The following is a 21,738-nucleotide window of genomic DNA, read 5'->3' on the forward strand; positions in this document are numbered from 1 at the left end:
CCCGCGGAGCTCCCGAGGGGAGGGAGGGGGGGGTTCACCCCCAAAACCCCCCCAAAACCCCCCCAAAACCCCCCCGCGGTGGGTCCGGGCGGGCGGGGGTCTCAGGCTCTGCGGCCGGGGGGCTCCTCCAGCTCGTAGAACAGCACGTAGCCCTCGCTGGACGGCACCTGGTTCTCGCTGATGGGCGAGACGCTGCGGGGACCACCCTCAGCACCCCGCCGAGGAGGAGGAGGGGGGTCCCCGGGGTGGGGTGGGGGTCCCCGGGTGGGGTGCTGGGGAGGGGGACACTGACCGAGAGTCGTTGTAGACGCGCCAGCCGGCGGGGTCGCGACAGAAGGCCGTGTAGTGACCGTAGTGGACGCTGCCCGAGTGGTTGCACAGCGCGTACAGGCTGTACACGGGGCTGCCTGGATTGGGGAGGGGGAGATGGGGGGCACGGAGACCCCGGGATTGGGGGTCTGGGGGGGACCGAGACCCCGGGATTTGGGGTCTGGGGGATTTGGGGGGGGGAGACCCCGGGATTTGGGGTCTGGGGGATTTGGGGTCCTGGGGGGGACGGAGACCCCGGGATTTGGGGGAGGGAGACCCCGGGATTTGGGGTCCTGGGGGGGAGGGAAACCCTGGGATTGGGGGTCTGGGGGGGACGGAGACCCCGGGATTTGGGGGACGGAGACCCCGGGAATTGGGGTCCTGGGGGGGAGGGAGACCCCGGGATTTGGGGTCTGGGGGGGACGGAGACCCCGGGATTTGGGGGAGGGAGACCCCGGGATTTGGGGGTCTGGGGGATTTGGGGGGACGGAGACCCCAGGAATTGGGGTCCTGGGGGGGAGGGAGACCCCGAGATTGGGGGTCTGGGGGGGGAGACCCCGGGATTTGGGGGAGGGAGACCCCGGGATTGGGGGGTCTGGGGGATTTGGGGGGGGGAGACCCCGGGAATTGGGGGTCTGGGGGGGACGGAGACCCCGGGATTTGGGGTCTGGGGGAATTGGGGTCCTGGGGGGGAGGGAGACCCCGGGATTGGGGGTCTGGGGGGGAGGAGACCCCGGGATTGGGGGGTCTGGGGGATTTGGGGTCCTCGGGGGGAGGGAGACCCCGGGATTGGGGGTCTGGGGGGGACGGAGACCCCAGGATTGGGGGTCTGGGGGATTTGGGGTCCTCGGGGGGAGGAGACCCCGGGATTGGGGGTCTGGGGGATTTGGGGTCCTGGGGGGGACGGAGACCCCGGGATTGGGGGTCTGGGGGTGGGGAAAGGGAGCCCCGGGAATTGAGGTCATGGGGGATTGGGGGTCCCGGGGAATTGGGGTTTTGAGGGAATTGGGGAATTGAGAGCTGCCCCCCAGCACGAGAAGCACCCCAAATTTCCTCTCCCCGGGGCTCCTCCTCCTGCCTCACCCGCCTTCTCGCTGGCGAATTCCCGCAGGTTGAGCTGCTGCAGCGGGAAGTCCACGAAGACGGAGCATTTCTTGATGGAGTAGCGCGTGGTGGAGAAACGGTTCAGGTCTGAAAAAAGGATTAAGGGAAAACTGGGAGGAGCCCCTTCTCATCCCCTCCACCACCCAAAAAACCCCCCCAAAAAATTTGGGGAGGGGGTCCCCGAGCTGATTGCCAAAGGATACGGAGCACCAGGATGCGTGGGAAGCGCTGGATCGTCAATTTCTTGGTGCTCCGCGTCCGCTGCCGGCACTTGTCGCACACCTGAGGGGCAGGTGGGGGGGTCAGGGAGGGGCTGGGGGCTGAATTGGGGTCTGGGGGTCTCTGGGGTGGGGAGTGGGGGGGGGTCCATCCTCTCACCGGGGCGTTCTCCGAGTCCAGCTCCTCCTCCTTGGTGAAGAGGCTGAAGCAGTCGTGCAGCGACACCTTCCCCCCGGCAAAGCTTTTCTGGAGGGGGGGAATTTGGGGAGTGGGGGTGTCAGGGGTATCTGGGGAGGTCTGAGGGGGTTTTTGGGGAGGCCTGAGGGGGGTTTCTGGGGTGTCCCTCACCTTTGGGATGGGCAGCGAGAGGTCGCAGAACACCTCGAAGGTGGTGGAGCGGTAACCGCAGGCCTGGCACTTGAGGCAGCTCTTCAGCTGCCCCACAAAGAGATCTGGGGGAGCAAAATGTGGGTCAGGAGGGTTTTTTGGGGGGTTCTGGGGAAGCTGAGGACACCCCCAACACCACCACTCACCCACGATCTTGCTGTCCTCCCTCTCCAGGTAACGCTTCCACATCTGGTTGGCGCGCTCGTCGTCGCTGCGGCATCGGAGAGAGAGAAAAAAAAAAAATAAAAAATATTTTTTATCCCCAAAAATAAAACCGGGGATCCCCCTCCTTCCCCTCCCACCCTCTTCCTCCAGCCCTCACCTGAGCGTTTCGGGGTCCTCCAGGGCCGGGGGTCTCCGTGCATCCGACAGGATGCTGGGGGTGCGCCGGCCCTTCCTGTTGATCTCCACGTGCAGCCGGTCCATGAAGAACTTGAGGAACTCCTGCGCGTCCTGCTGGCTGTTGGGGACGCTCTGTGACCGCCTCAGTTCCCCAAAAAGGGGGTCCCCAAAATGTTTTTGGGGAGGGGGGGGTCTCACCTGTAACCCGTGAAGGAGGGGACGTATTTTTGGAACACGGCTTTGAAGCGCCCGGGGTTGACGGCCTCGGATGACTCCGGGTGCCAGAGGGCGGCGATGACATCGGCGAAGGCTGCGGGGACGCGGCGGCGTCAGAGCCACGGGGAGGGGGGTGTGTGAGGATCTGGGGGGGCTTTGGGGGGGTTTTGGGGGGTCTGTCCCACCTTCGGTGAGCTCCTGGGGGGCGCGGGGGCCGGGGGGCTGCTCCTGCTGGAAGTCCCGGCGCAGGCAGTAATCCCGCAGGGGTTTGGTGCTGCTCAGGCACTGCAGCACCGCGTTCATGAAGCACTGGAGGAGGGGAGGGGGTGACAAGGGGACATCCTGGCAGGTGGCAGGTCCCCCCCATGGGTCCCTCAGGGTGTCCCTGCTGCTGTCCTGGGTGACCTGTGGGGCTGGAGTCTCTGGGATGGTGGCAAAGAGTCTGGGGGATGCTGAGGTGACCCCTGGGTGACACCAAAGGGACCCCAAATGCTTCCTGCAGCCCAGGACAGAGGGACAGGAGGGTTGGGGACCTTGGGGACACTGCTGTGGGGCTGGGGGGACCTCTGGGAATGTGACATCCCAGCAGGACAGAGGGACAGGAGGGTTGGGGACCTTGGGGACAATGCTGTGGGGCTGGGGGACCTCTGGGAATGTGACATCCCAACAGGACAGGGGGGACAGGAGGGCTGGGGACCTTGGGGACACTGCTGTGGGGCTGGGGGACCTCTGGGAATGTGACATCCCAGCAGGACAGGAGGACAGGACCACGGTCACCAAGCCTGGGAGACCCCAAAGTGACTCTGAGGGGACCCCGAGGTGACCCCAAATCCCTCCTGCAGCCCAGGACAGATGGACAGGAGGGTTGGGGACCTTGGGGGACAGTGCTCTGGGGCTGGGGGACCTCTAGACAGGAGGACGGGACCACGACCACTGAGCCTGGGGGACCCGGAGGTGACACTGAGGGGACCCCGAGGTGACTCTGAGGGGACCCCGAGGTGACCCCAAATCCCTCCTGCACCCCAGGACAGACGGACAGGAGGGTTGGGGGACCTTGGGGGACACTGCTGTGGGGCTGGGGGACCTCTGGGAATGTGACATCCCAGCAGGACAGGGGGACGGGACCACGGTCACCAAGCCTGGGGGACCCCAAGGTGACCCTGAGGGGACCTCGAGGTGACTCTGAGGGGACCCCAAATCCCTCCTGCAGCCCAGGACACAGGGACAGGGGGGCTGGGGACCTTGGGGACACTGCTGTGGGGCTGGGGGACCTCTGGACAGGGGGATGGGACCACAGCCACCGAGCCTGGGAGACCCCCGAGGTGACACTGAGGGGACCCCGAGGTGACCCCAAATCCCTCCTGCACCCCAGGACAGAGGGACAGGAGGGTTGGGGGACCTTGGGGACACTGCTGTGGGGCTGGGGGGACCTCTGGGAATGTGACATCCCAACAGGACAGGGGGACAGGAGGGTTGGGGACCTTGGGGACACTGCTGTGGGGCTGGGGGACTTCCCCAGCAGGATGGGAACGTGGCACTGCAAGCCTGGGGGGCTTCGAGGTGACCCTGAGGGGACCTCGAGGTGACACTGAGGGGACCCCCAAATTCCTCCTGCAGCCCAGGACACAGGGACAAGAGGGTTGGGGACCTTGGGGACAGTGCTGGGGGGGCTGGGGGACCTCTGGGAATGTGACATCCCAGCAGGACAGGGGGGACAGGAGGGTTGGGGACCTTGGGGACAGCGCTGTGGGACAGGGGGACCTCTGGGAATGTGACATCCCAGCAGGACAGGGGGACAGGAGGGCTGGGGACCTTGGGGACAATGCTGTGGGGCTGGGGGGACCTCTGGACAGGGGGATGGGACCACGGCCACCGAGCCTGGGAGACCCCAAAGTGACACTGAGGGGACCCCGAGGTGACTCTGAGGGGACCCTAAATCCCTCCTGCACCCCAGGACAGAGGGACAGGAGGGCTGGGGACATTGGGGACACTGCTGTGGGGCTGGGGGACCTCTGGGAATGTGACATCCCAACAGGACAGAGGGACAGGAGGGCTGGGGACCTTGGGGACACTGCTTAGGGACAGGGGGACCTCTGGGAATGTGACATCCCAGCAGTACAGGGGGACAGGAGGGTTGGGGACCTTGGGGACACTGCTGTGGGGCTGGGGGACCTCTGGGAATGTGACATCCCAACAGGACAGGGGGACAGGAGGGTTGGGGACCTTGGGGACACTGCTGTGGGGCTGGGGGGACCTCTGGGAATGTGACATCCCAGCAGGACAGGGGGGACAGGACCACGGTCACCAAGCCTGGGGGACCCCAAGGTGACACTGAGGGGACCTCGAGGTGACACTGAGGGGGACCCCAAATCCCTCCTGCACCCCAGGACACAGGGACAGGAGGGTTGGGGACCTTGGGGACACTGCTGTGGGGCTGGGGGACCTCTGGGAATGTGACATCCCAACAGGGGGACGGGACCACAGCCACCGAGCCTGGGAGACCCCGAGGTGACACTGAGGGGACCCCGAGGTGACCCCCAAATCCCTCCTGCACCCCAGGACAGAGGGACAGGAGGGTTGGGGGACCTTGGGGACAGTGCTGGGGGGCTGGGGGGACCTCAGGGAATGTGACATCCCAGCAGGACAGGGGGACGGGACCACGGCCACCGAGCCTGGGAGACCCCAAGGTGACACTGAGGGGACCCCGAGGTGACTCTGAGGGGACCCCAAATCCCTCCTGCCACCCCAGGACAGAGGGACAGGAGGGCTGGGGACCTTGGGGACAATGCTCTGGGGCTGGGGGACCTCTGGGAATGTGACATCCCAGCAGGACAGGGGGGACAGGAGGGTTGGGGACCTTGGGGACACTGCTGTGGGGCTGGGGGACTTCCCCAGCAGGATGGGACACGTGGCACTGCAAGCCTGGGGGACCCCGAGGTGACACTGAGGGGACCTCGAGGTGACCCTGGGGGGACCCCAAATCCCTCCTGCAGCCCAGGACAGAGGGACAGGAAGGCTGGGGACCTTGGGGACACTGCTGAGGGACAGGGGGACCTCTGGACAGGGGGATGGGACCACGGCCACCAAGCCTGGGAGACCCCAAAGTGACTCTGAGGGGACCCCGAGGTGACCCCAAATCCCTCCTGCACCCCAGGACAGAGGGACAGGAGGGTTGGGGACCTTGGGGACACTGCTCTGGGGCTGGGGGACCTCTGGAAATGTGACATCCCAACAGGACAGGGGGGACAGGACCACGGTCACCGAGCCCGGGAGACCCCAAGGTGACCCCAAACCCCCACCGCACCCCAAAAACGGAAGCCCGGGAGAGTCCCGGTGGCCACCACGGCCGCTTACCGTGTTGCCCAAATTCCTGAGGCCGACGTGTCCCGATCCCAGGAGCAGCGTGTGATGGGTCTGCGGGGACAGGGAGTGACACCCCGTGAGCCGCGCCCCGCCTGCCCCGTCCCCTCGGCCGCTCGCCGGCGGTGGCTTCACCTCGCCGGTGACCAGCAGTAGCCCCATGACCGCCGTGTGCACCACGGACTCGGAGATGTCGGTGGCCCGGCCCTGGAGCTCCCGCCGGGTCACCAGGGAACGCTGCAGCTTCCTGGGCAGGCTCCACCAGCGTGGCTCCCTGCAGCCCCGGCATGGTGGCACCGGCTCCCGGTGACACCGGGGTGGCACCGGCTCGGGGTGACACCGGGGTGGCACCGGCTCCGGGTGACACCGGGGTGGCACCCGGCTCGGGGTGACACCGGCTCCGGGTGGCACCGGCTCCGGGTGACACCGGGGTGACACCGGCTCCGGGTGACACCGGCTCCGGGTGACACCGGCTCCGGGCGACACCGGCTCCGGGTGACACCGGCTCCCGGTGACACTGGCTGCGGGTGACACCGGGGGTGGCACCGGCTCGGAGTGTCACCGGCTCCGAGTGACCCCGGCTCCGGGTGGCACCGGCTCCGGGGTGACCCCCGGCTCCGGGTGGCACCGGCTCCGAGTGACACCGAGTCCGGGTGACACCGGCTCCGGGGGCTCCGGGTGACACCGGCTCCGGGTGACACCGGCTCGGGGTGACACCGGCTCCGAGTGACACCGGCTCCGGGTGACACCGGCTCGGGGTGGCACCGGCTCCGGGTGGCACCGGGCTCCGGGGTGTCACCGGCTCCGGGGTGTCACCGCCTCCGGGCTGGCTCCGGGGTGTCACCGGCTCCGGGCTGGCTCCGGGGTGTCACCGGCTCCGGGTGGCACCGGCTCCGGGCTGGCTCCGGGGTGTCACCGGCTCCGGGGTGGCCCCGGCGGCACCGATGTCACCGCTGGCAGCCCCCGGTGTGTCCCCCCCAGCCTCTCCCCGCTCAGCTCATTAGCTGATCCGATTCCCCCGGCTATTCTGGGCCGAGCGGGAGGCTCATCCCGCAGGGATTAATTAGCCCCGGGGGAACGGCGAGAGCTGCGGAGGGGTGCGGAGGTAAACACCCCCTCAAAAAAAACCCCTCCTGGATTTAAATCCAGGGGTTTCGGGGCTGCGGGAAGCTCCGTGGGGGGCGCTGGGGGTGTCCCGAGGGGGGGACGAGGCTGCGGTTCCGTGTCCCGGGGGGATTTTGGGGATTACGAGCCCCCCACACGTGGCCGGGCAGGTGCGGGGTGGGGCGGGGGGAGAGGCGGATGCGGAAACGGGGAGGGCAGCGGCCACCCCCGGCTCACACCGGTCACCTGTGGCCACCCGTGGCCATCCCCCGGAGCCACACCAGTCACCCCTTGGGCCACACCGGCCACCCCCGGGCCACCCGTGGCCACCCCAGGACCACACCGGCCACCCGTGGCCATCCCCAGGCCACACCGGCCATCCCCGGGCCACCCGTGGCCACCCCCGGGCCACACCGGTCACCCGTGGCCACCCCCTGGAGCCACACCGGTCACCCACGGTCACTCCCGGGCCACACCGGCCACCCCCCGGAGCCACACCGGTCACCCCCCGGAGCCACACCGGCCACCCGTGGCCACCCCCGGGCCACACCGGCCATCCCCGGGCCACCCGTGGCCACCCCAGGACCACACCGGTCACCCGTGGCCATCCCCAGGCCACACCGGCCACCCCCCGGAGCCACACCGGTCACCCGTGGCCATCCCTAGGCCACACCGGCCATCCCCGGGCCACCCGTGGCCACCCCCGGGCCACACCGGCTACCCTCCGAAGCCACACCGGCCACCCGTGGCCACCCCCGGGCCACACCGGTCACCCACGGTCACTCCCGGGCCACACCGGTCACCCGTGGCCATCCCCCGGAGCCACACCGGTCACCGGTGGCCACCCCCCGGGCCACACCGGCCATCCCCGGGCCACCCGTGGCCACCCCCTGGAGCCACACCGGTCACCCCCGGGCCACACCGGTCACCCGTGGCCATCCCCCGGGCCACACCAGCCACCCCTGGCCACCCCCCGGAGCCACATCGGTCACCCCTGGCCACCCCCCGGAGCCACACCGGTCACCCGTGGCCATCCCCCGGGCCACACCGGTCACCCCTTGGGCCACACCGGCCACCCCCCGGGCCATACCCGGTCACCCGTGGCCACCCCCAGGCCACACCGGCCACCCGTGGCCACCCCCGGGCCACACCGGCCACCCCCCGGGCCACACCGGTCACCCGTGGCCATCCCCGGAGCCACACCGGTCACCCGTGGCCATCCCCGGAGCCACACCGGTCACCCGTGGCCACCCCCGGAGCCTCCAGAGCCGCCGCGGGATGGCAGCGGCCACCGCCAGCCCCCCCTGGGCTGTGGGGGACAGCAGCGACCCCCCCAAGAGACGTGAGGGTCCCCAAAACGGGACTGGAGAGGGGACAGGTGAGAATGTCACCAGTGCCACCCCCTGGCGGTGTCACCGAGCTGAGAGGTGGGGACACTGCAGGGGGCTCAGAATGTCCCCAAAGGTGGGGACACTGCGGGGGGACCAGAATGTCCCCAAAGGTGGGGACACTGCGGGGGGCTCAGAATGTCCCCAAGGCTGGGGACACCGTGGGAGTCTCAAAATGTCCCCAAAGGTGGGGACACTGTGGGGGGACCAGAATGTCCCCAAAGGTGGGGACACTGTGGGGGCTCAGAATGTCCCCAAAGCTGGGGACACTGCGGGGGGACCAGAATGTCCCCAAGGCTGGGGACAACTGTGGGGGGCTCAGAATGTCCCCAAAGGTGGGGACACTGTGGGGGCTCAGAATGTCCCCAAGGCTGGGGACACTGCGGGGGGCTCAGAATGTCCCCCAAAGGTGGGGACACTGCGGGGGGCTCAGAATGTCCCCAAAGGTGGGGGACAGGGTGGGGGCTCAGAATGTCCCCAAAGGTGGGGACAGGGTGGGGGGCTCAGAATGTCCCCAAACCTGGGGACACTGCGGGGGGCTCAGAATGTCCCCAAAGGTGGGGACACTGCGGGGGGCTCAGAATGTCCCCAAAGGTGGGACACTGCGGGGGGCTCAGAATGTCCCCAAAGGTGGGGACACTGTGGGGGGCTCAGAATGTCCCAAAGGTGGGGACAGGGTGGGGGCTCAGAATGTCCCCAAAGGTGGGGGACACTGCGGGGGCTCAGAATGTCCCAAAGGTGGGGACACTGTGGGGGGCTCAGAATGTCCCCAAAGGTGGGGACAGGGTGGGGGGCTCAGAATGTCCCCAAAGGTGGGGACACTGCGGGGGGCTCAGAATGTCCCCAAAGGTGGGGACACTGCGGGGGGGCTCAGAATGTCCCCAAAGGTGGGGACACTGCGGGGGGCTCAGAATGTCCCCCAAAGGTGGGGACAGGGTGGGGGCTCAGAATGTCCCCAAAGGTGGGGACAGGGTGGGGGCTCAGAATGTCCCCAAAGGTGGGGACAGGGTGGGGGGCTCAGAATGTCCCCAAACCTGGGGACACTGCGGGGGGCTCAGAATGTCCCCAAAGGTGGGGACACTGCGGGGGGCTCAGAATGTCCCCAAAGGTGGGGACACTGCGGGGGGCTCAGAATGTCCCCAAAGGTGGGGACACTGTGGGGGGCTCAGAATGTCCCCAAAGGTGGGGACAGGGTGGGGGCTCAGAATGTCCCCAAAGGTGGGGACACTGTGGGGGGCTCAGAATGTCCCCAAAGGTGGGGACACTGTGGGGGGCTCAGAATGTCCCCAAAGGTGGGGACACTGCGGGGGGCTCAGAATGTCCCCAAAGGTGGGGACACTGTGGGGGGCTCAGAATGTCCCCAAGGCTGGGGACAGGGTGGGGGCTCAGAATGTCCCCAAGGCTGGGGACAGGGTGGGGGGCTCAGAATGTCCCCAAAGGTGGGGGGCTCAGAATGTCCCCAAGGCTGGGGACAGGGTGGGGGGCTCAGAATGTCCCCAAGGCTGGGGACAGGGTGGGGGGCTCAGAATGTCCCCAAAGGTGGGGACACTGTGGGGGGAGCAGAATGTCCCCAAAGGTGGGGACACTGTGGGGGGCTCAGAATGTCCCCAAAGGTGGGGACACTGTGGGGGGCTCAGAATGTCCCCAAGGCTGGGGACACTGCGGGAGCTCAGAATGTCCCCAAAGGTGGGGACACTGCAGGGGGCTCAGAATGTCCCCAAAGGTGGGGACACTGTGGGGGGCTCAGAATGTCCCCAAAGGTGGGGACACTGCAGGGGGCTCAGAATGTCCCAAGGCTGGGGACACTGTGGGGGGCTCAGAATGTCCCCAAAGGTGGGGACAGGGTGGGGGGACCAGAATGTCCCCAAAGGTGGGGACACTGTGGGGGGCTCAGAATGTCCCCAAAGGTGGGGACACTGTGGGGGCTCAGAATGTCCCCAAAGCTGGGACACTGTGGGGGGCTCAGAATGTCCCAAAGGTGGGGACACTGTGGGGGGCTCAGAATGTCCCCAAAGGTGGGGACAGGGTGGGGGCTCAGAATGTCCCAAAGGTGGGGACACTGCGGGGGGCTCAGAATGTCCCCAAAGGTGGGGACACTGCGGGGGGCTCAGAATGTCCCCAAAGGTGGGGACAGGGTGGGGGACCAGAATGTCCCCAAAGCTGGGGACACTGTGGGGGGCTCAGAATGTCCCCAAAGGTGGGGACACTGTGGGGGGCTCAGAATGTCCCAAGGCTGGGGACACTGCGGGGGGCTCAGAATGTCCCCAAAGCTGGGGACACTGTGGGGGGCTCAGAATGTCCCCAAAGGTGGGGACACTGTGGGGGGCTCAGAATGTCCCCAAAGCTGGGGACACTGCGGGGGGCTCAGAATGTCCCCAAAGGTGGGGACACTGCGGGGGGCTCAGAATGTCCCCAAAGGTGGGGACACTGTGGGGGGCTCAAAATGTCCCCAAACGTGGGGACACTGCGGGGGCCTCAGAATGTCCCCAAAGGTGGGGACACTGCAGGGGGCTCAGAATGTCCCAAAGGTGGGGACAGGGTGGGGGGCTCAGAATGTCCCCAAAGGTGGGGACACTGCGGGGGTCTCAAAACATCCCCAAGGCTGGGGACACTGCGGGGGTCTCAGAATGTCCCCAAGGCTGGGGACACTGGGGAGGGTCTCAAAACATCCCCAAGGCTGGGGACGATGCGAGGTTCAAAATGTCCCCAAAGCCGGGGACACCGCGGGGGTCTCAACACATTCCCAAGGCTGGGGACACCGTGAGGGTCTCACCACATCCTGGTACCGGTGCCACCACAGGGGTCTCACCACATCCCCGGTACCGGTGACACCGTGAGGGTCTCACCACATCCCCAGTACCGGTGACACCGTGAGGGTCTCACCACATCCCCAGTACCGGTTGCCACCGCAGGGGTCTCACCACATCCCCGGTTACCGGTGCCACCGCGGGGGTCTCACCACATCCCCGACACCGGTGCCAACCGCGGGGGTCTCACCACATCCCGGTACCGGTTGCCACCGCGGGGGTCTCACCACATCCCCGGTACCGGTGCCACCGTGAGGGTGTCACCACATCCCCGGTACCGGTGACACCATGAGGGTCTCACCACATCCCCGGTACCGGTGACACCGCAGGGGTCTCACCACATCCCCGGTACCGGTGCCACCGCAGGGGTGTCACCACATCCCCGACACCGGTGCCACCGCGGGGGGTGTCACCACATCCCCGGTACGGTGCCACCGCGGGGGTGTCACCACATCCCCGGTACCGGTGCCACCGTGGGGGTGTCACCACATCCCCGACACCGGTGACACCGCGGGGGTCTCACCACATCCCCGGGTACCGGTGACACCACGGGGGTCTCATCACATCCCCGGTACCGGTGGCCAACACAGGGGTCTCACCACATCCCCGACAACCGGTGACACCGCGGGGGTCTCACCTCATCCCTGGTACCGGTGCCACTGTGAGGGTCTCACCACATCCCCGGTACCGGTGCCACCACAGGGGTGTCACCACATCCCCGGTACCAGTGCCACCGCGGGGGTCTCACCACATCCCCGATACCGGTGCCACCGCGGGGGTCTCACCACATCCCCGATACCGGTGCCACCGCGGGGGTGTCACCACATCCCCGACACCGGTGCCACCGCGGGGGTCTCACCACATCCCCGGTACCGGTGACACCACAGGGGTCTCATCATATCCCCGGTACCGGTGCCACCGTGAGGGTCTCACCACATCCCCGACACCGGTGACACCACGGGGGTGTCACCACATCCCCGGTACCGGTGCCACCGCGGGGGTCTCACCACATCCCCGGTACCCGGGTGCCACCGTGAGGGTGTCACCACATCCCCGGTACCGGTGACACCACGGGGGTCTCACCACATCCCCGACACCGGTGCCACCGCGGGGGTGTCACCACATCCCTGGTACCGGTGACACCGTGAGGGTCTCACCACATCCCCGGTACCAGTGACACCATGGGGGTCTCACCACATCCCCGGTACTGGTGCCACCGCGGGGGTCTCACCACATCCCCGGTACCGGTGACACCACGTGGGTGTCACCACATCCCCGACACCAGTAACACCACGGGGGTGTCACCACATCCCCGACACCGGTGCCACCGCAGGGGTCTCACCACATCCCCGGTACCGGTGCCACCGCAGGGGTGTCACCACATCCCCGGTACCGGTGCCACCGCGGTCCCCACGCCACCCCCCGGCCGCCCCCCTCCCGAGGCTCTTACGGCGGCCGCCTTGTCCTCGGTCCGGCCGGGCGCGGGGCTGCCGGGGCCGTACGGGGGCTCGGTTCGGCTGCGGGGGCCGCCCTCGGGGCGCACGGAGAGCAGCGGCGGGGTGGCTTTACCGTCGGGCCCGGTGGCCACCGTGACCCTGCGGAGCGAGGAGCTCCGGCGCAGCGCCAGCGCGCCCGCAGCCAGCGGGTGCCCGCAGTCCCTGAGCACCAAGCGGCTCAGCGCCAACCGCCACGTCCTCGGCTCGGCTGGGGACACCGCCGCCACCTCCCTGGCTCAGGTCCCCGATGCTGATGGATTTGGAACGGGCCAGGTTGCTCCGGCGTCGCTCGGCAGCGCTGGGCAGCGAGAAGGAAGCGCTGCCCGGTACCTGCGGGGCACCCCCGGGTACCCGCACACCGTGATCGGCTTTCAGCGGCCCCCGGCGTCCCCCCGGCCCGCGGGGAGCCGCGTCCCCCCGCTTGGCCGCCCGGCCCCGCTCCAGCTCCAGCTTCTTGGGGCGGGGGTCTTCGGGGGGCGGCGGGGGGCCGCGGGGGCAGCAGGCGGAGTTTGGGGGCCGGGGAGAGCCCGTTGTGGCTCGCATGGCGCTCCTGGCTCAGCGCTCGGTGGCCGCTGGGCAAGCGGGAGCCCGGCCGGGGCTGAGCGGTCACCACGGTGTCCCTGGAGCGGCCCAGGCGGTGCTCCGAGGCCTGGGCATGGCGGGGCCTGCGGGGACAGCGGGGACAGCTCGGTGACAAGGTGACAGAGCCATGGGGAGGGGGTAAAAAGGGGAGGGGGAGCGGGACCCACCTGCTCACAGCCCCCCGAGCCCGGCGGCCGGACACAGCGTCCCGTCGGCGGGGGCCCTGCGGAGCGGGGAGGGTCGGGTTGGGGGCACCCCAAAACCTCCGGGGGATCCCCCGGATGGGTTCCCGGTGGAGCTGCGGGGTGCTGCTCCCCGAGTCGGGGGGTGTCGGTGCTCGGGGTACCCCGGGGAGGGATGGGGGGGGTCCCGGAGGGGAGGAGGACAAACCCCCCCCCCGGTTTTGGGGAAGGGTCCGGCGAGGCAAAACCGCTGGAAAAGCTCCCAACCCCTGCCCAGACCGCGACCCCCGGGCTCAGCCCCCTCCTCCGCAGCCCCCCCATCCCCCGTCCGGTCCCCTCCAGCCCTGCCCAGCGCCCCCCGCCCCAACCCGGGCTCCCCCAAAGGGGCTCCCCCAAAATGCAGCCCCCTCCCCAAAATCACCCCCAAATCCCCCCCAGCCCCTCGCGGCCCCGCCCCCCTCTCCCGGCCCGGGGTCCCTCAGGGGGGATGTCCCCTGTCCCCCTCCCCGCCGCCCCACCCCGCTCCCCCCTGAGGGGTCCCCGTTTCCCCCTCCCCATCATCCCCACAGAGCCCCCCGCCCCCCGGGGCCCTGTCCCGCACCCCCCGCCGGCCCCGCCGCTCCCCTGAGAGGGGGTGTCCGCTACCGCCGAGCCCCCCAGCCCCAATTTAGACCCCCCCGGACCCCCCATCCCCTCGGCGGGGTCGCCCCGCTGTCCCCCGCACCTCCGCGGGCCGCCATGGCAACAACTCCCGCCGCACCCGCCGCCATCTTTGTTCCTCCCTCAGCCGGCCCCGCCCCCGCCGGCCTCGCTGGCGGCTCTGCGCATGCGCCGCCGACGTGGCCACGCCCTCCCGAAAACCGCGCGGCGTCTTAAAGGGGCCGCAACCCGCGCGGGTTTCTGCGGGTTCGCGGTTTTTGGGGGTAAAACCCCCCGGTGTCACCCCAAAAATAACAAACCGGCACAAAATCGGGGTTCAGATTTTATTGGAGAGGGGTGCGAGCAGCTGGGAAGGGAGGGGACACAGAAATGTCGCCGTTGGTCACTTGTCCTTGTGCTGGATGAGGCCTTTGGAGATGAGGTCCGGGATCTCCACGGCCAGCCAGGGACCGAGCTGTGGGGACAGGGGTGTCACCCCCAGCCCCCCAAAAACAGGGTGACAACCCCCCCTGGGTGTCACTGAACCCCCCCTGGGTGTCACTGAACCCCCCTGGGTGTCACTGAACCCCCCCCGGGTGTCCCCCACAATGTCCCCCCCTGGGTGTCCCCCAGCCCCCCCTGGGTGTCCCCCAGCCCCCCTGGGTGTCCCCCACAATGTCCCCCCCCTGTCCCAGCTCACCCCCAGGGCCATCAGGTGTGCCAGCCCGAATTTGGGGACGTTCCTGGGTGTCACTGAACCCCCCCTGGGTGTCACCCCCAATGTCCCCCCCTGTCCCAGCTCACCCCCAGGGCCATCAGGTGTGCCAGCCCGAATTTGGGGACGTTCCTGGGTGTCCCCCAGCCCCCCCGGGTGACCCCCAGCCCCCCTGGGTGTCCCCCAGCCCCCTGGTGTCCCCCCCAATGTCCCCCCCCTGTCCCAGCTCACCCCCAGGGCCATCAGGTGTGCCAGCCCGAATTTGGGGACGTTCCTGGCCCACAGGGGCTTGAAGTGGTCACTGAGGCAGATCTTGCCCCCCCTGTGGGGGGAGGGACCCGTCAGAGCCCCCCTGTGCCCACCCGAGACCCTCCCCAGGGACCCCCCCAGCAGAGATCCCCTCCAGCCCCATCCCCCCAACCCCAAGACCCCCCAAACCCCTCAGGACCCCCCAAACCCCTCAGACCCTCCCCAAAACCCCAAATAAACCCTCCCCCCCCCCCAGGAATCCCCCCAGCCCCAAGACCCCCCCAAACCCCTCAGGACCCCCCCAAACCCCCTTCCAACCCCCCCAAACCCTCCCAAGACACCTCCAAAGGACCCTCCCAGCCTCAGGACCCCCCCAAACCCCCCACAAATCCCACTTCCAACCCCCCAAACCCTCCCAAGACCCCTCCCCAGGACCCCCCCCAGCCTCAGGACCCCCCCAAACCCTCCCCAGACCCCTCCCCAGGTCCCCCCCAGCCTCAGGACCCCCCAAGACCCCTCCCAAGACCCCTCCCCAGGCCCCCCCAGCCTCAGGACCCCCCCAAACCCCCCTTCCAACCCCCCCAAACCCCAAATCCTCCCTAGGACCCCCCAAACCCTCCCAAGACCCCTCCCCAGGACCCCCCCCAGCCTCAGGACCCCCCCAAACCCCCCCTTCCAACTCCTTCCACCCCCTTCACCCCCTCCCAAGACCCCTCCCCAGGACCCCCCCCCCCAGCCTCAGGACCCCCCAAAGCCCCCAAATCCCCCTTCCAACCCCTCCCAAACCCCCAAACCCTCCCCAAGACCCCCCCAAAACCCTCCCCAGACCCCTCCCCGAAGCACCCCCAGCCTCAGGACCCCCCAAATCCTCCCAAGACCCCTCCCCAGGACTGCCCCAGCCTCAGGACCCCCCCAAATCCCCCTTCCAACCCCTCCCAAACCCCCAAATCCTCCCTAGGACCCCCCAAACCCTCCCAAGACCCCTCCCCAGGCCCCCCCCAGCCTCAGGACCCCCCCAAATCCCCCTTCAACCCCCCAAATCCTCCCAAGACTCCTCCCCAGGCCCCCCCCAGCCTCAGGACCCCCCAAACCCCCTTCCAACTCCTTCCACCCCCCTTCACCCCCTCCCAAGACCCCTCCCCAGGACCCCCCCCCCAGCCTCAGGACCCCCCCCAAGCCCCAAATCCCCCTTCCAACCCCTCCCAAACCCCCAAACCCTCCCCAGGACCCCCCCCAGCCTCAGGACCCCCCAAATCCCACTTCCAACCCTCCCAAGACCCTCCCGAGGACCCCCCCAGCCTCAGGACCCCCCCAAGACCCCTCCCAAGACCCCTCCCCAGGACCCCCCCAGCCTCAGGACCCCCCCAACCCCTCCCAGCCCCCTCCCCGAAGCCCCCCCAGACCCACCGGTACATTTTGGCCGTTTTCCCATCCAGCTCGGGGATGGCGATTTCGGGGGCAGTGCCCGGGTACGTCACCGGGATCTGGGGGGGGGGTGGGCGAGGTTTGGGGGGGGGTCTGCACCCTCTGTGACCCCCTCCCCAACCTCGGACCCCTCCCCAAAAACCCCCCTGCTCACCTCGAACTCGATGCTGAACTCGTACCGGAGCAGCTCGTGGATGTACCAGCACCTGCCGAACCACCTGGGGCACATTTGGGGAGGGGTCCCAGGACCCCCTCAGTGTGGGGAACCCCCCCCCCCCTCGCAGGGACCCCCCCCAAAAGTACCTCAGAGACCCTAAAAGCACCTCAGCGCCCCTCGGGACCCCCCCCAAAACACCTCAGAGCCCCCAGGACCCTCCCCAGGCCCCTGGACCCCCCCAAAACACCTCAGAGCCCCCAGGACCCCCCCCAGGTCCCTGGGACCCCCCCAAAACACCTCAGAGCCCCCAGGACCCCCCCCAGGTCCCTGGGACCCCCCCAAAACACCTCAGAGCCCCCCAAAACACCTCAGGACCCCCTGGGACACCCCAAAGCCCCCCAGGACCCTCCAAGACCCCTGGGACCCCCCCAAAGCACCTCAGAGCCCCCCAGGACCCTCCCCAGGTCCCTGGGACCCCCCAAAAGCACCTGAGAGCCCCCCAGGACCCTCCCCAGGCTCCAAGAAGCCCCCAGAGCACCTCAGACACCCCCGGGACCCTCCAAAAGCACCTCAGGACCCCTGGGACACCCCCAAAAGCACCTCAGACACCCCTGGGACCCCCCCAAGACCCCTGGGACACCCCCAAAGCACCTGAGAGCCCCCCAGGACCCTCCCCAGGCTTCGAGGAGCCCCCCAAAACACCTCAGGACCCCCCCTCAGGCTCTGAGGAGCCCCCCAGGATCCCCCCCAGGCTTCAAGGAGCCCCCCAAAAGCACCTTAGACACCCCCGAGACCCCCCCCAGACCCCAGGAAGCCCCCAAAAGCACCTCAGGACCCCTGGGACACCCCCAAAGCCCCCAGGACCCTCCCAAGACCCCTGGGACCCCCCAAAGCACCTCAGACACCCCTGGGACCCCCCCTCAGGTCCCTGGAACCCCCCAAAAGCACCTCAGAGCCCCCCAGGACCCTCCCAAGACCCCTGGGACCCCCCCTAAAACACCTGAGAGCCCCCCAAGACCCTCCCCAGGCTCCAAGAAGCCCCCAGAGTACCTCAGACACCCCCGGGACCCTCCAAAAGCAGCTCAGACACCCCTGGGACCCCCCCAGGCTCCGAGGAGCCCCCCCAAAACACCTCAGGACCCCCTGGGACACCCCAAAAATACCTCAGGACCCCCTGGGACACCCCAAAAACACCTCAGAGCCCCCCAGGATCCCCCCCAGGCCCCTGGGACCCTCCCAAAACACCTCAGACACCCCCAGGACCCCCCCCCAGGCTCCGAGGAGCCCCCAAAGCCCCCCGGGACCCCCCCCAGGCTCCAAGGAGCCCCCCAAAGCACCTCAGACCCCCTCGGGAACCCCACAAAAGCACCACAGGACCCCCTGGGACACCCCCAAAACACCTCAGAGCCCCCCAGGACCCTCCCCAGGCCCCTGGGACCCTCCCAAAACACCTCAGAGCACCCCAGGACCCCCCCAGACCCCAGAAACCCCCCAAAGCACCTCAGACACCCCAGGACCCTCCCAAGACCCCTGGGACTCCCCCCAAAGCCCCCCAGGACCCTCCCAAAACACCTCAGACCCCCCCCCGGGACCCTCCACATCTCTCAGACTTGGGGACCCCCCCTGGTCACTGAGCAGCCCCCCAAATCCCCCCCAATCCCCCAAATTTCCCTCAATGCCCCCAAAAATCCCCCAAAGACCCCCCCAATTTCCCCCAAATCCCCAAAGACCCCTCAACCCCCCAAAAAATCCCCCCAAAGACCCCCCAAATTTCCCTCAAACCCCCCCAAAAATCCCCCCAAAGACCCCCCAATCCCCCAAAAATCCTCCCAAAGACCCCCCCCAATTTCCCCCAAATCCCCAAAGACCCCTCAACCCCCCAAAAAAATCCCCCCAAAGACCCCCCCAAATTTCCCTCAAACACCCCCAAAAATCCCCCCAAATTTCCCTCAAACACCCCCAAAAATCCCCCAAAGACCCCCCCATTTCCCTCAAACCCCCCCAAAAATCCCCCCAAAGACCCCCCCAATCCCCCCAAAAAATCCTCCCAAAGACCCCCCCCAATTTCCCTCAAACCCCCCAAAAACCCCCCTATTTCCCTCAAACACCCCCAAAAATGCCCCCAAATTCCCTGCAAACTCCCCAAAAATCCCCCCAAAGACCCCCCCAATTTCCCCCAAATCCCCAAAGACCCCTCAACCCCCCAAAAAATCCCCCCAAAGACCCCCCCATTTCCCTCAAACCCCCCCAAAATCCCCCCCAAATTTCCCTCAAACCCCCAAAAATCCCCCAAAGACCCCCCCCCAATTTCCCTCAAATCCCCCAAAGACCCCCAAATTTCCCTCAAACACCCCCAAAAATCCCCCCAAAGACCCCCCCAATTTCCCCCACATCCCCAAAGACCCCTCAACCCCCAAAAAATCCCCACAAAGACCCCCCCATTTCCTCAAACCCCCCCAAAAATCCCCCAAATTTCCCTCAACCCCCCCCAAAAATCCTCCCAAAGACCCCCCCCAATTTCCCCCAAATCCCCAAAGACCCTCAACCCCCCAAAAAAATCCCCCAAAGACCCCCCCAAATTTCCCTCAAACCCCCCCAAAAATCCCCCCAAAGACCCCCCCAATCCCCCAAAAATCCCCCTAAAGACCCCCCAAATTTCCCTCAAATCCCCCAAAGACCCCCAAATTTCCCTCAAACACCCCCAAAAATCCCCCCAAAGACCCCCCAATCCCCCCAAAAATCCCCCCAAAGACCCCCCCAAATCCCCCAAAGACCCCCAAATTTCCCTCAAACCCCCCAAAAATCCTCCCAAAGACCCCAATTTCCCCCACATCCCAAAGACCCCTCAACCCCCCAAAAAAATCCCCACAAAGACCCCCCAAATTTCCTCAAACCCCCCAAAAATCCCCCAAATTTCCCTCAAACACCCCCAAAAAATCCCCCCAAAGACCCCCCCCAATTTCCCCCACATCCCCAAAGACCCCTCAACCCCCCAAAAAATCCCCCCAAAGACCCCCCCAAATTTCCCTCAAACCCCCCCAAAAATCCCCCCAAATTTCCCTCAAACCCCCCAAAAATCCCCCCAAAGACCCCCCCAATTTCCCTCAAATCCCCCAAAGACCCCTCAACCCCCCAAAAAAATCCCCCCAAAATCCCCCAAATTTCCCTCAAACACCCCAAAAATCCCCCCAGAGACCCCCCCAATCCCCCAAAAAATCCCCCCCAATTTCTCTCAAACCCCCCAAAAATCCCCCCAAATTTCCCTCAAATCCCCCCAAAAATCCCCCCCCAATTTCTCTCAAACCCCCCCAAAAATCCCCCAAAGACCCCCCCAATTTCCCTCAAATCCCCCCAAAAATCCCCCCCAATTCCTCTCAAACCCCCAAAATCCCCCCAAAGACCCCTCAACCCCCCAAAAAAAATCCCCCCAAAGACCCCCCAAATTTCCCTCAAACCCCCCCAAAAATCCCCCCAAAGACCCCCCCCAATTTCCCTCAAATCCCCCAAAGACCCCAAATTTCCCTCAAACACCCCCAAAAATCCCCCCAAAGACCCCCCCATTTCCCTCAAATCCCCCAAAAATCCCCCCAAATTTCCCTCAAACACCCCCAAAAATCCCCCAAAGACCCCCCCAATTTCCCCCACATCCCCAAAGACCCCTCAACCCCCCAAAAAATCCCCCCAAAGACCCCCCAAATTTCCCTCAAACCCCCCCAAAAATCCCCCCAAATTTCCCTCAAACCCCCCAAAAATCCCCCCAAAGACCCCCCCCAATTTCCCTCAAATCCCCCAAAGACCCCCAAATTTCCCTCAACCCCCCAAAAATCCCCCAATTTCTCTCAAACCCCCCAAAATCCCCCCCAAATCCCCCCCCTCATATCCCGAGCCCCCTCCCCACACACCGGGGGGATCCCGGAGCCCCCTCCCCACACACCGGGGGGATCCTGAGCCCCCTCCCCACACACCGGGGGATCCTGAGCCCCCTCCCCACACACCGGGGGGGTCCCGGAGCCCCCTCCCCACACACCGGGGGGATCCTGAGCCCCCTCCCCACACACCGGGGGGGTCCCGGAGCCCCCTCCCCACACACCGGGGGGTCCCTGAGCCCCCTCCCCACACACCGGGGGACTCCCGGAGCCCCCTCCCCACACACCGGGGGGGATCCTGAGCCCCCTCCCCACACACCGGGGGGTCCCGGAGCCCCCTCCCCACACACCGGGGGGTCCCGGAGCCCCCTCCCCACACACCGGGGGGATCCTGAGCCCCCTCCCCACACACCGGGGGGATCCCGGAGCCCCCTCCCCACACACCGGGGGGGTCCTGAGCCCCCTCCCCACACACCGGAGGACTCCCAGAGCCCCCTCCCCACACACCGGGGGGGTCCCGAGCCCCCTCCCCACACACCGGGGGGATCCTGAGCCCCCTCCCCACACACCGGGGGGGTCCCGGAGCCCCCTCCCCACACACCGGGGGGATCCCGGAGACCCCTCCCCACACACCGGGGGGTCCCGAGCCCCCTCCCCACACACCGGGGGTCCCGGAGCCCCCTCCCCACACACCGGGGGATCCTGAGCCCCCTCCCCACACACCGGGGGGATCCTGAGCCCCCTCCCCACACACCGGGGCATCCCGGAGCCCCCTCCCACACACCCGGAGGATCCCGGAGCCCCCTCCCCACACACCGGGGGGGTCATGAGCCCCCTCCCCACACACCGGGGGGATCCTGAGCCCCCTCCCCACACACCGGGGGGATCCTGAGCCCCCTCCCCACACACCGGGGGGATCCCGAACCCCCTCCCCACACACCGGGGGGATCCCGGGGGTCCCGGAGCCCCCTCCCCACACACCGGGGGATCCTGAGCCCCCTCCCCACACACCGGGGATCCTGAGCCCCCTCCCCACACACCGGGGGGATCCCGAACCCCCTCCCCACACACCGGGGGGATCCCGAGCCCCCTCCCCACACACCGGGGGGATCCTGAGCCCCCTCCCCACACACCGGGGGGGTCATGAGCCCCCTCCCCACACACCGGGGGGATCCTGAGCCCCCTCCCCAA

General features: G+C 67.5%; 2 protein-coding genes across 2 annotated transcripts; both read right to left on the reverse strand.

Annotated features, from left to right (window-relative positions):
• Positions 1 to 49: 49 nt before the first annotated feature.
• Positions 50 to 14,266, reverse strand: USP21 (ubiquitin specific peptidase 21). Its single transcript, XM_058860211.1, has 15 exons — positions 14,221 to 14,266; positions 13,482 to 13,537; positions 13,084 to 13,381; positions 12,687 to 12,967; positions 5,932 to 5,991; positions 2,763 to 2,886; positions 2,560 to 2,671; positions 2,342 to 2,479; positions 2,166 to 2,230; positions 1,981 to 2,084; positions 1,792 to 1,878; positions 1,617 to 1,695; positions 1,393 to 1,500; positions 293 to 407; positions 50 to 192 (listed from the first exon to the last, which is right to left on the reverse strand). Exons 1-15 carry the CDS (start codon positions 14,264 to 14,266, stop codon positions 102 to 104), a joined length of 1,764 nt encoding a protein of 587 aa, XP_058716194.1. The 3' UTR covers positions 50 to 101.
• A 199-nt stretch (positions 14,267 to 14,465) lies between these two features.
• On the reverse strand, positions 14,466 to 16,842 carry UFC1 (ubiquitin-fold modifier conjugating enzyme 1). Its single transcript, XM_058860563.1, has 4 exons — positions 16,679 to 16,842; positions 16,507 to 16,583; positions 15,082 to 15,172; positions 14,466 to 14,610 (listed from the first exon to the last, which is right to left on the reverse strand). The coding sequence occupies exons 1-4, from the start codon at positions 16,751 to 16,753 to the stop codon at positions 14,539 to 14,541; spliced, it is 315 nt and encodes a 104-aa protein (XP_058716546.1). The 5' UTR covers positions 16,754 to 16,842; the 3' UTR covers positions 14,466 to 14,538.
• Between the last annotated feature and the right edge of the window lie 4,896 nt (positions 16,843 to 21,738).

Source organism: Poecile atricapillus, chromosome 33 (genome assembly GCF_030490865.1).
Source record: "Poecile atricapillus isolate bPoeAtr1 chromosome 33, bPoeAtr1.hap1, whole genome shotgun sequence".
Lineage (NCBI taxonomy): Eukaryota > Metazoa > Chordata > Aves > Passeriformes > Paridae > Poecile > Poecile atricapillus.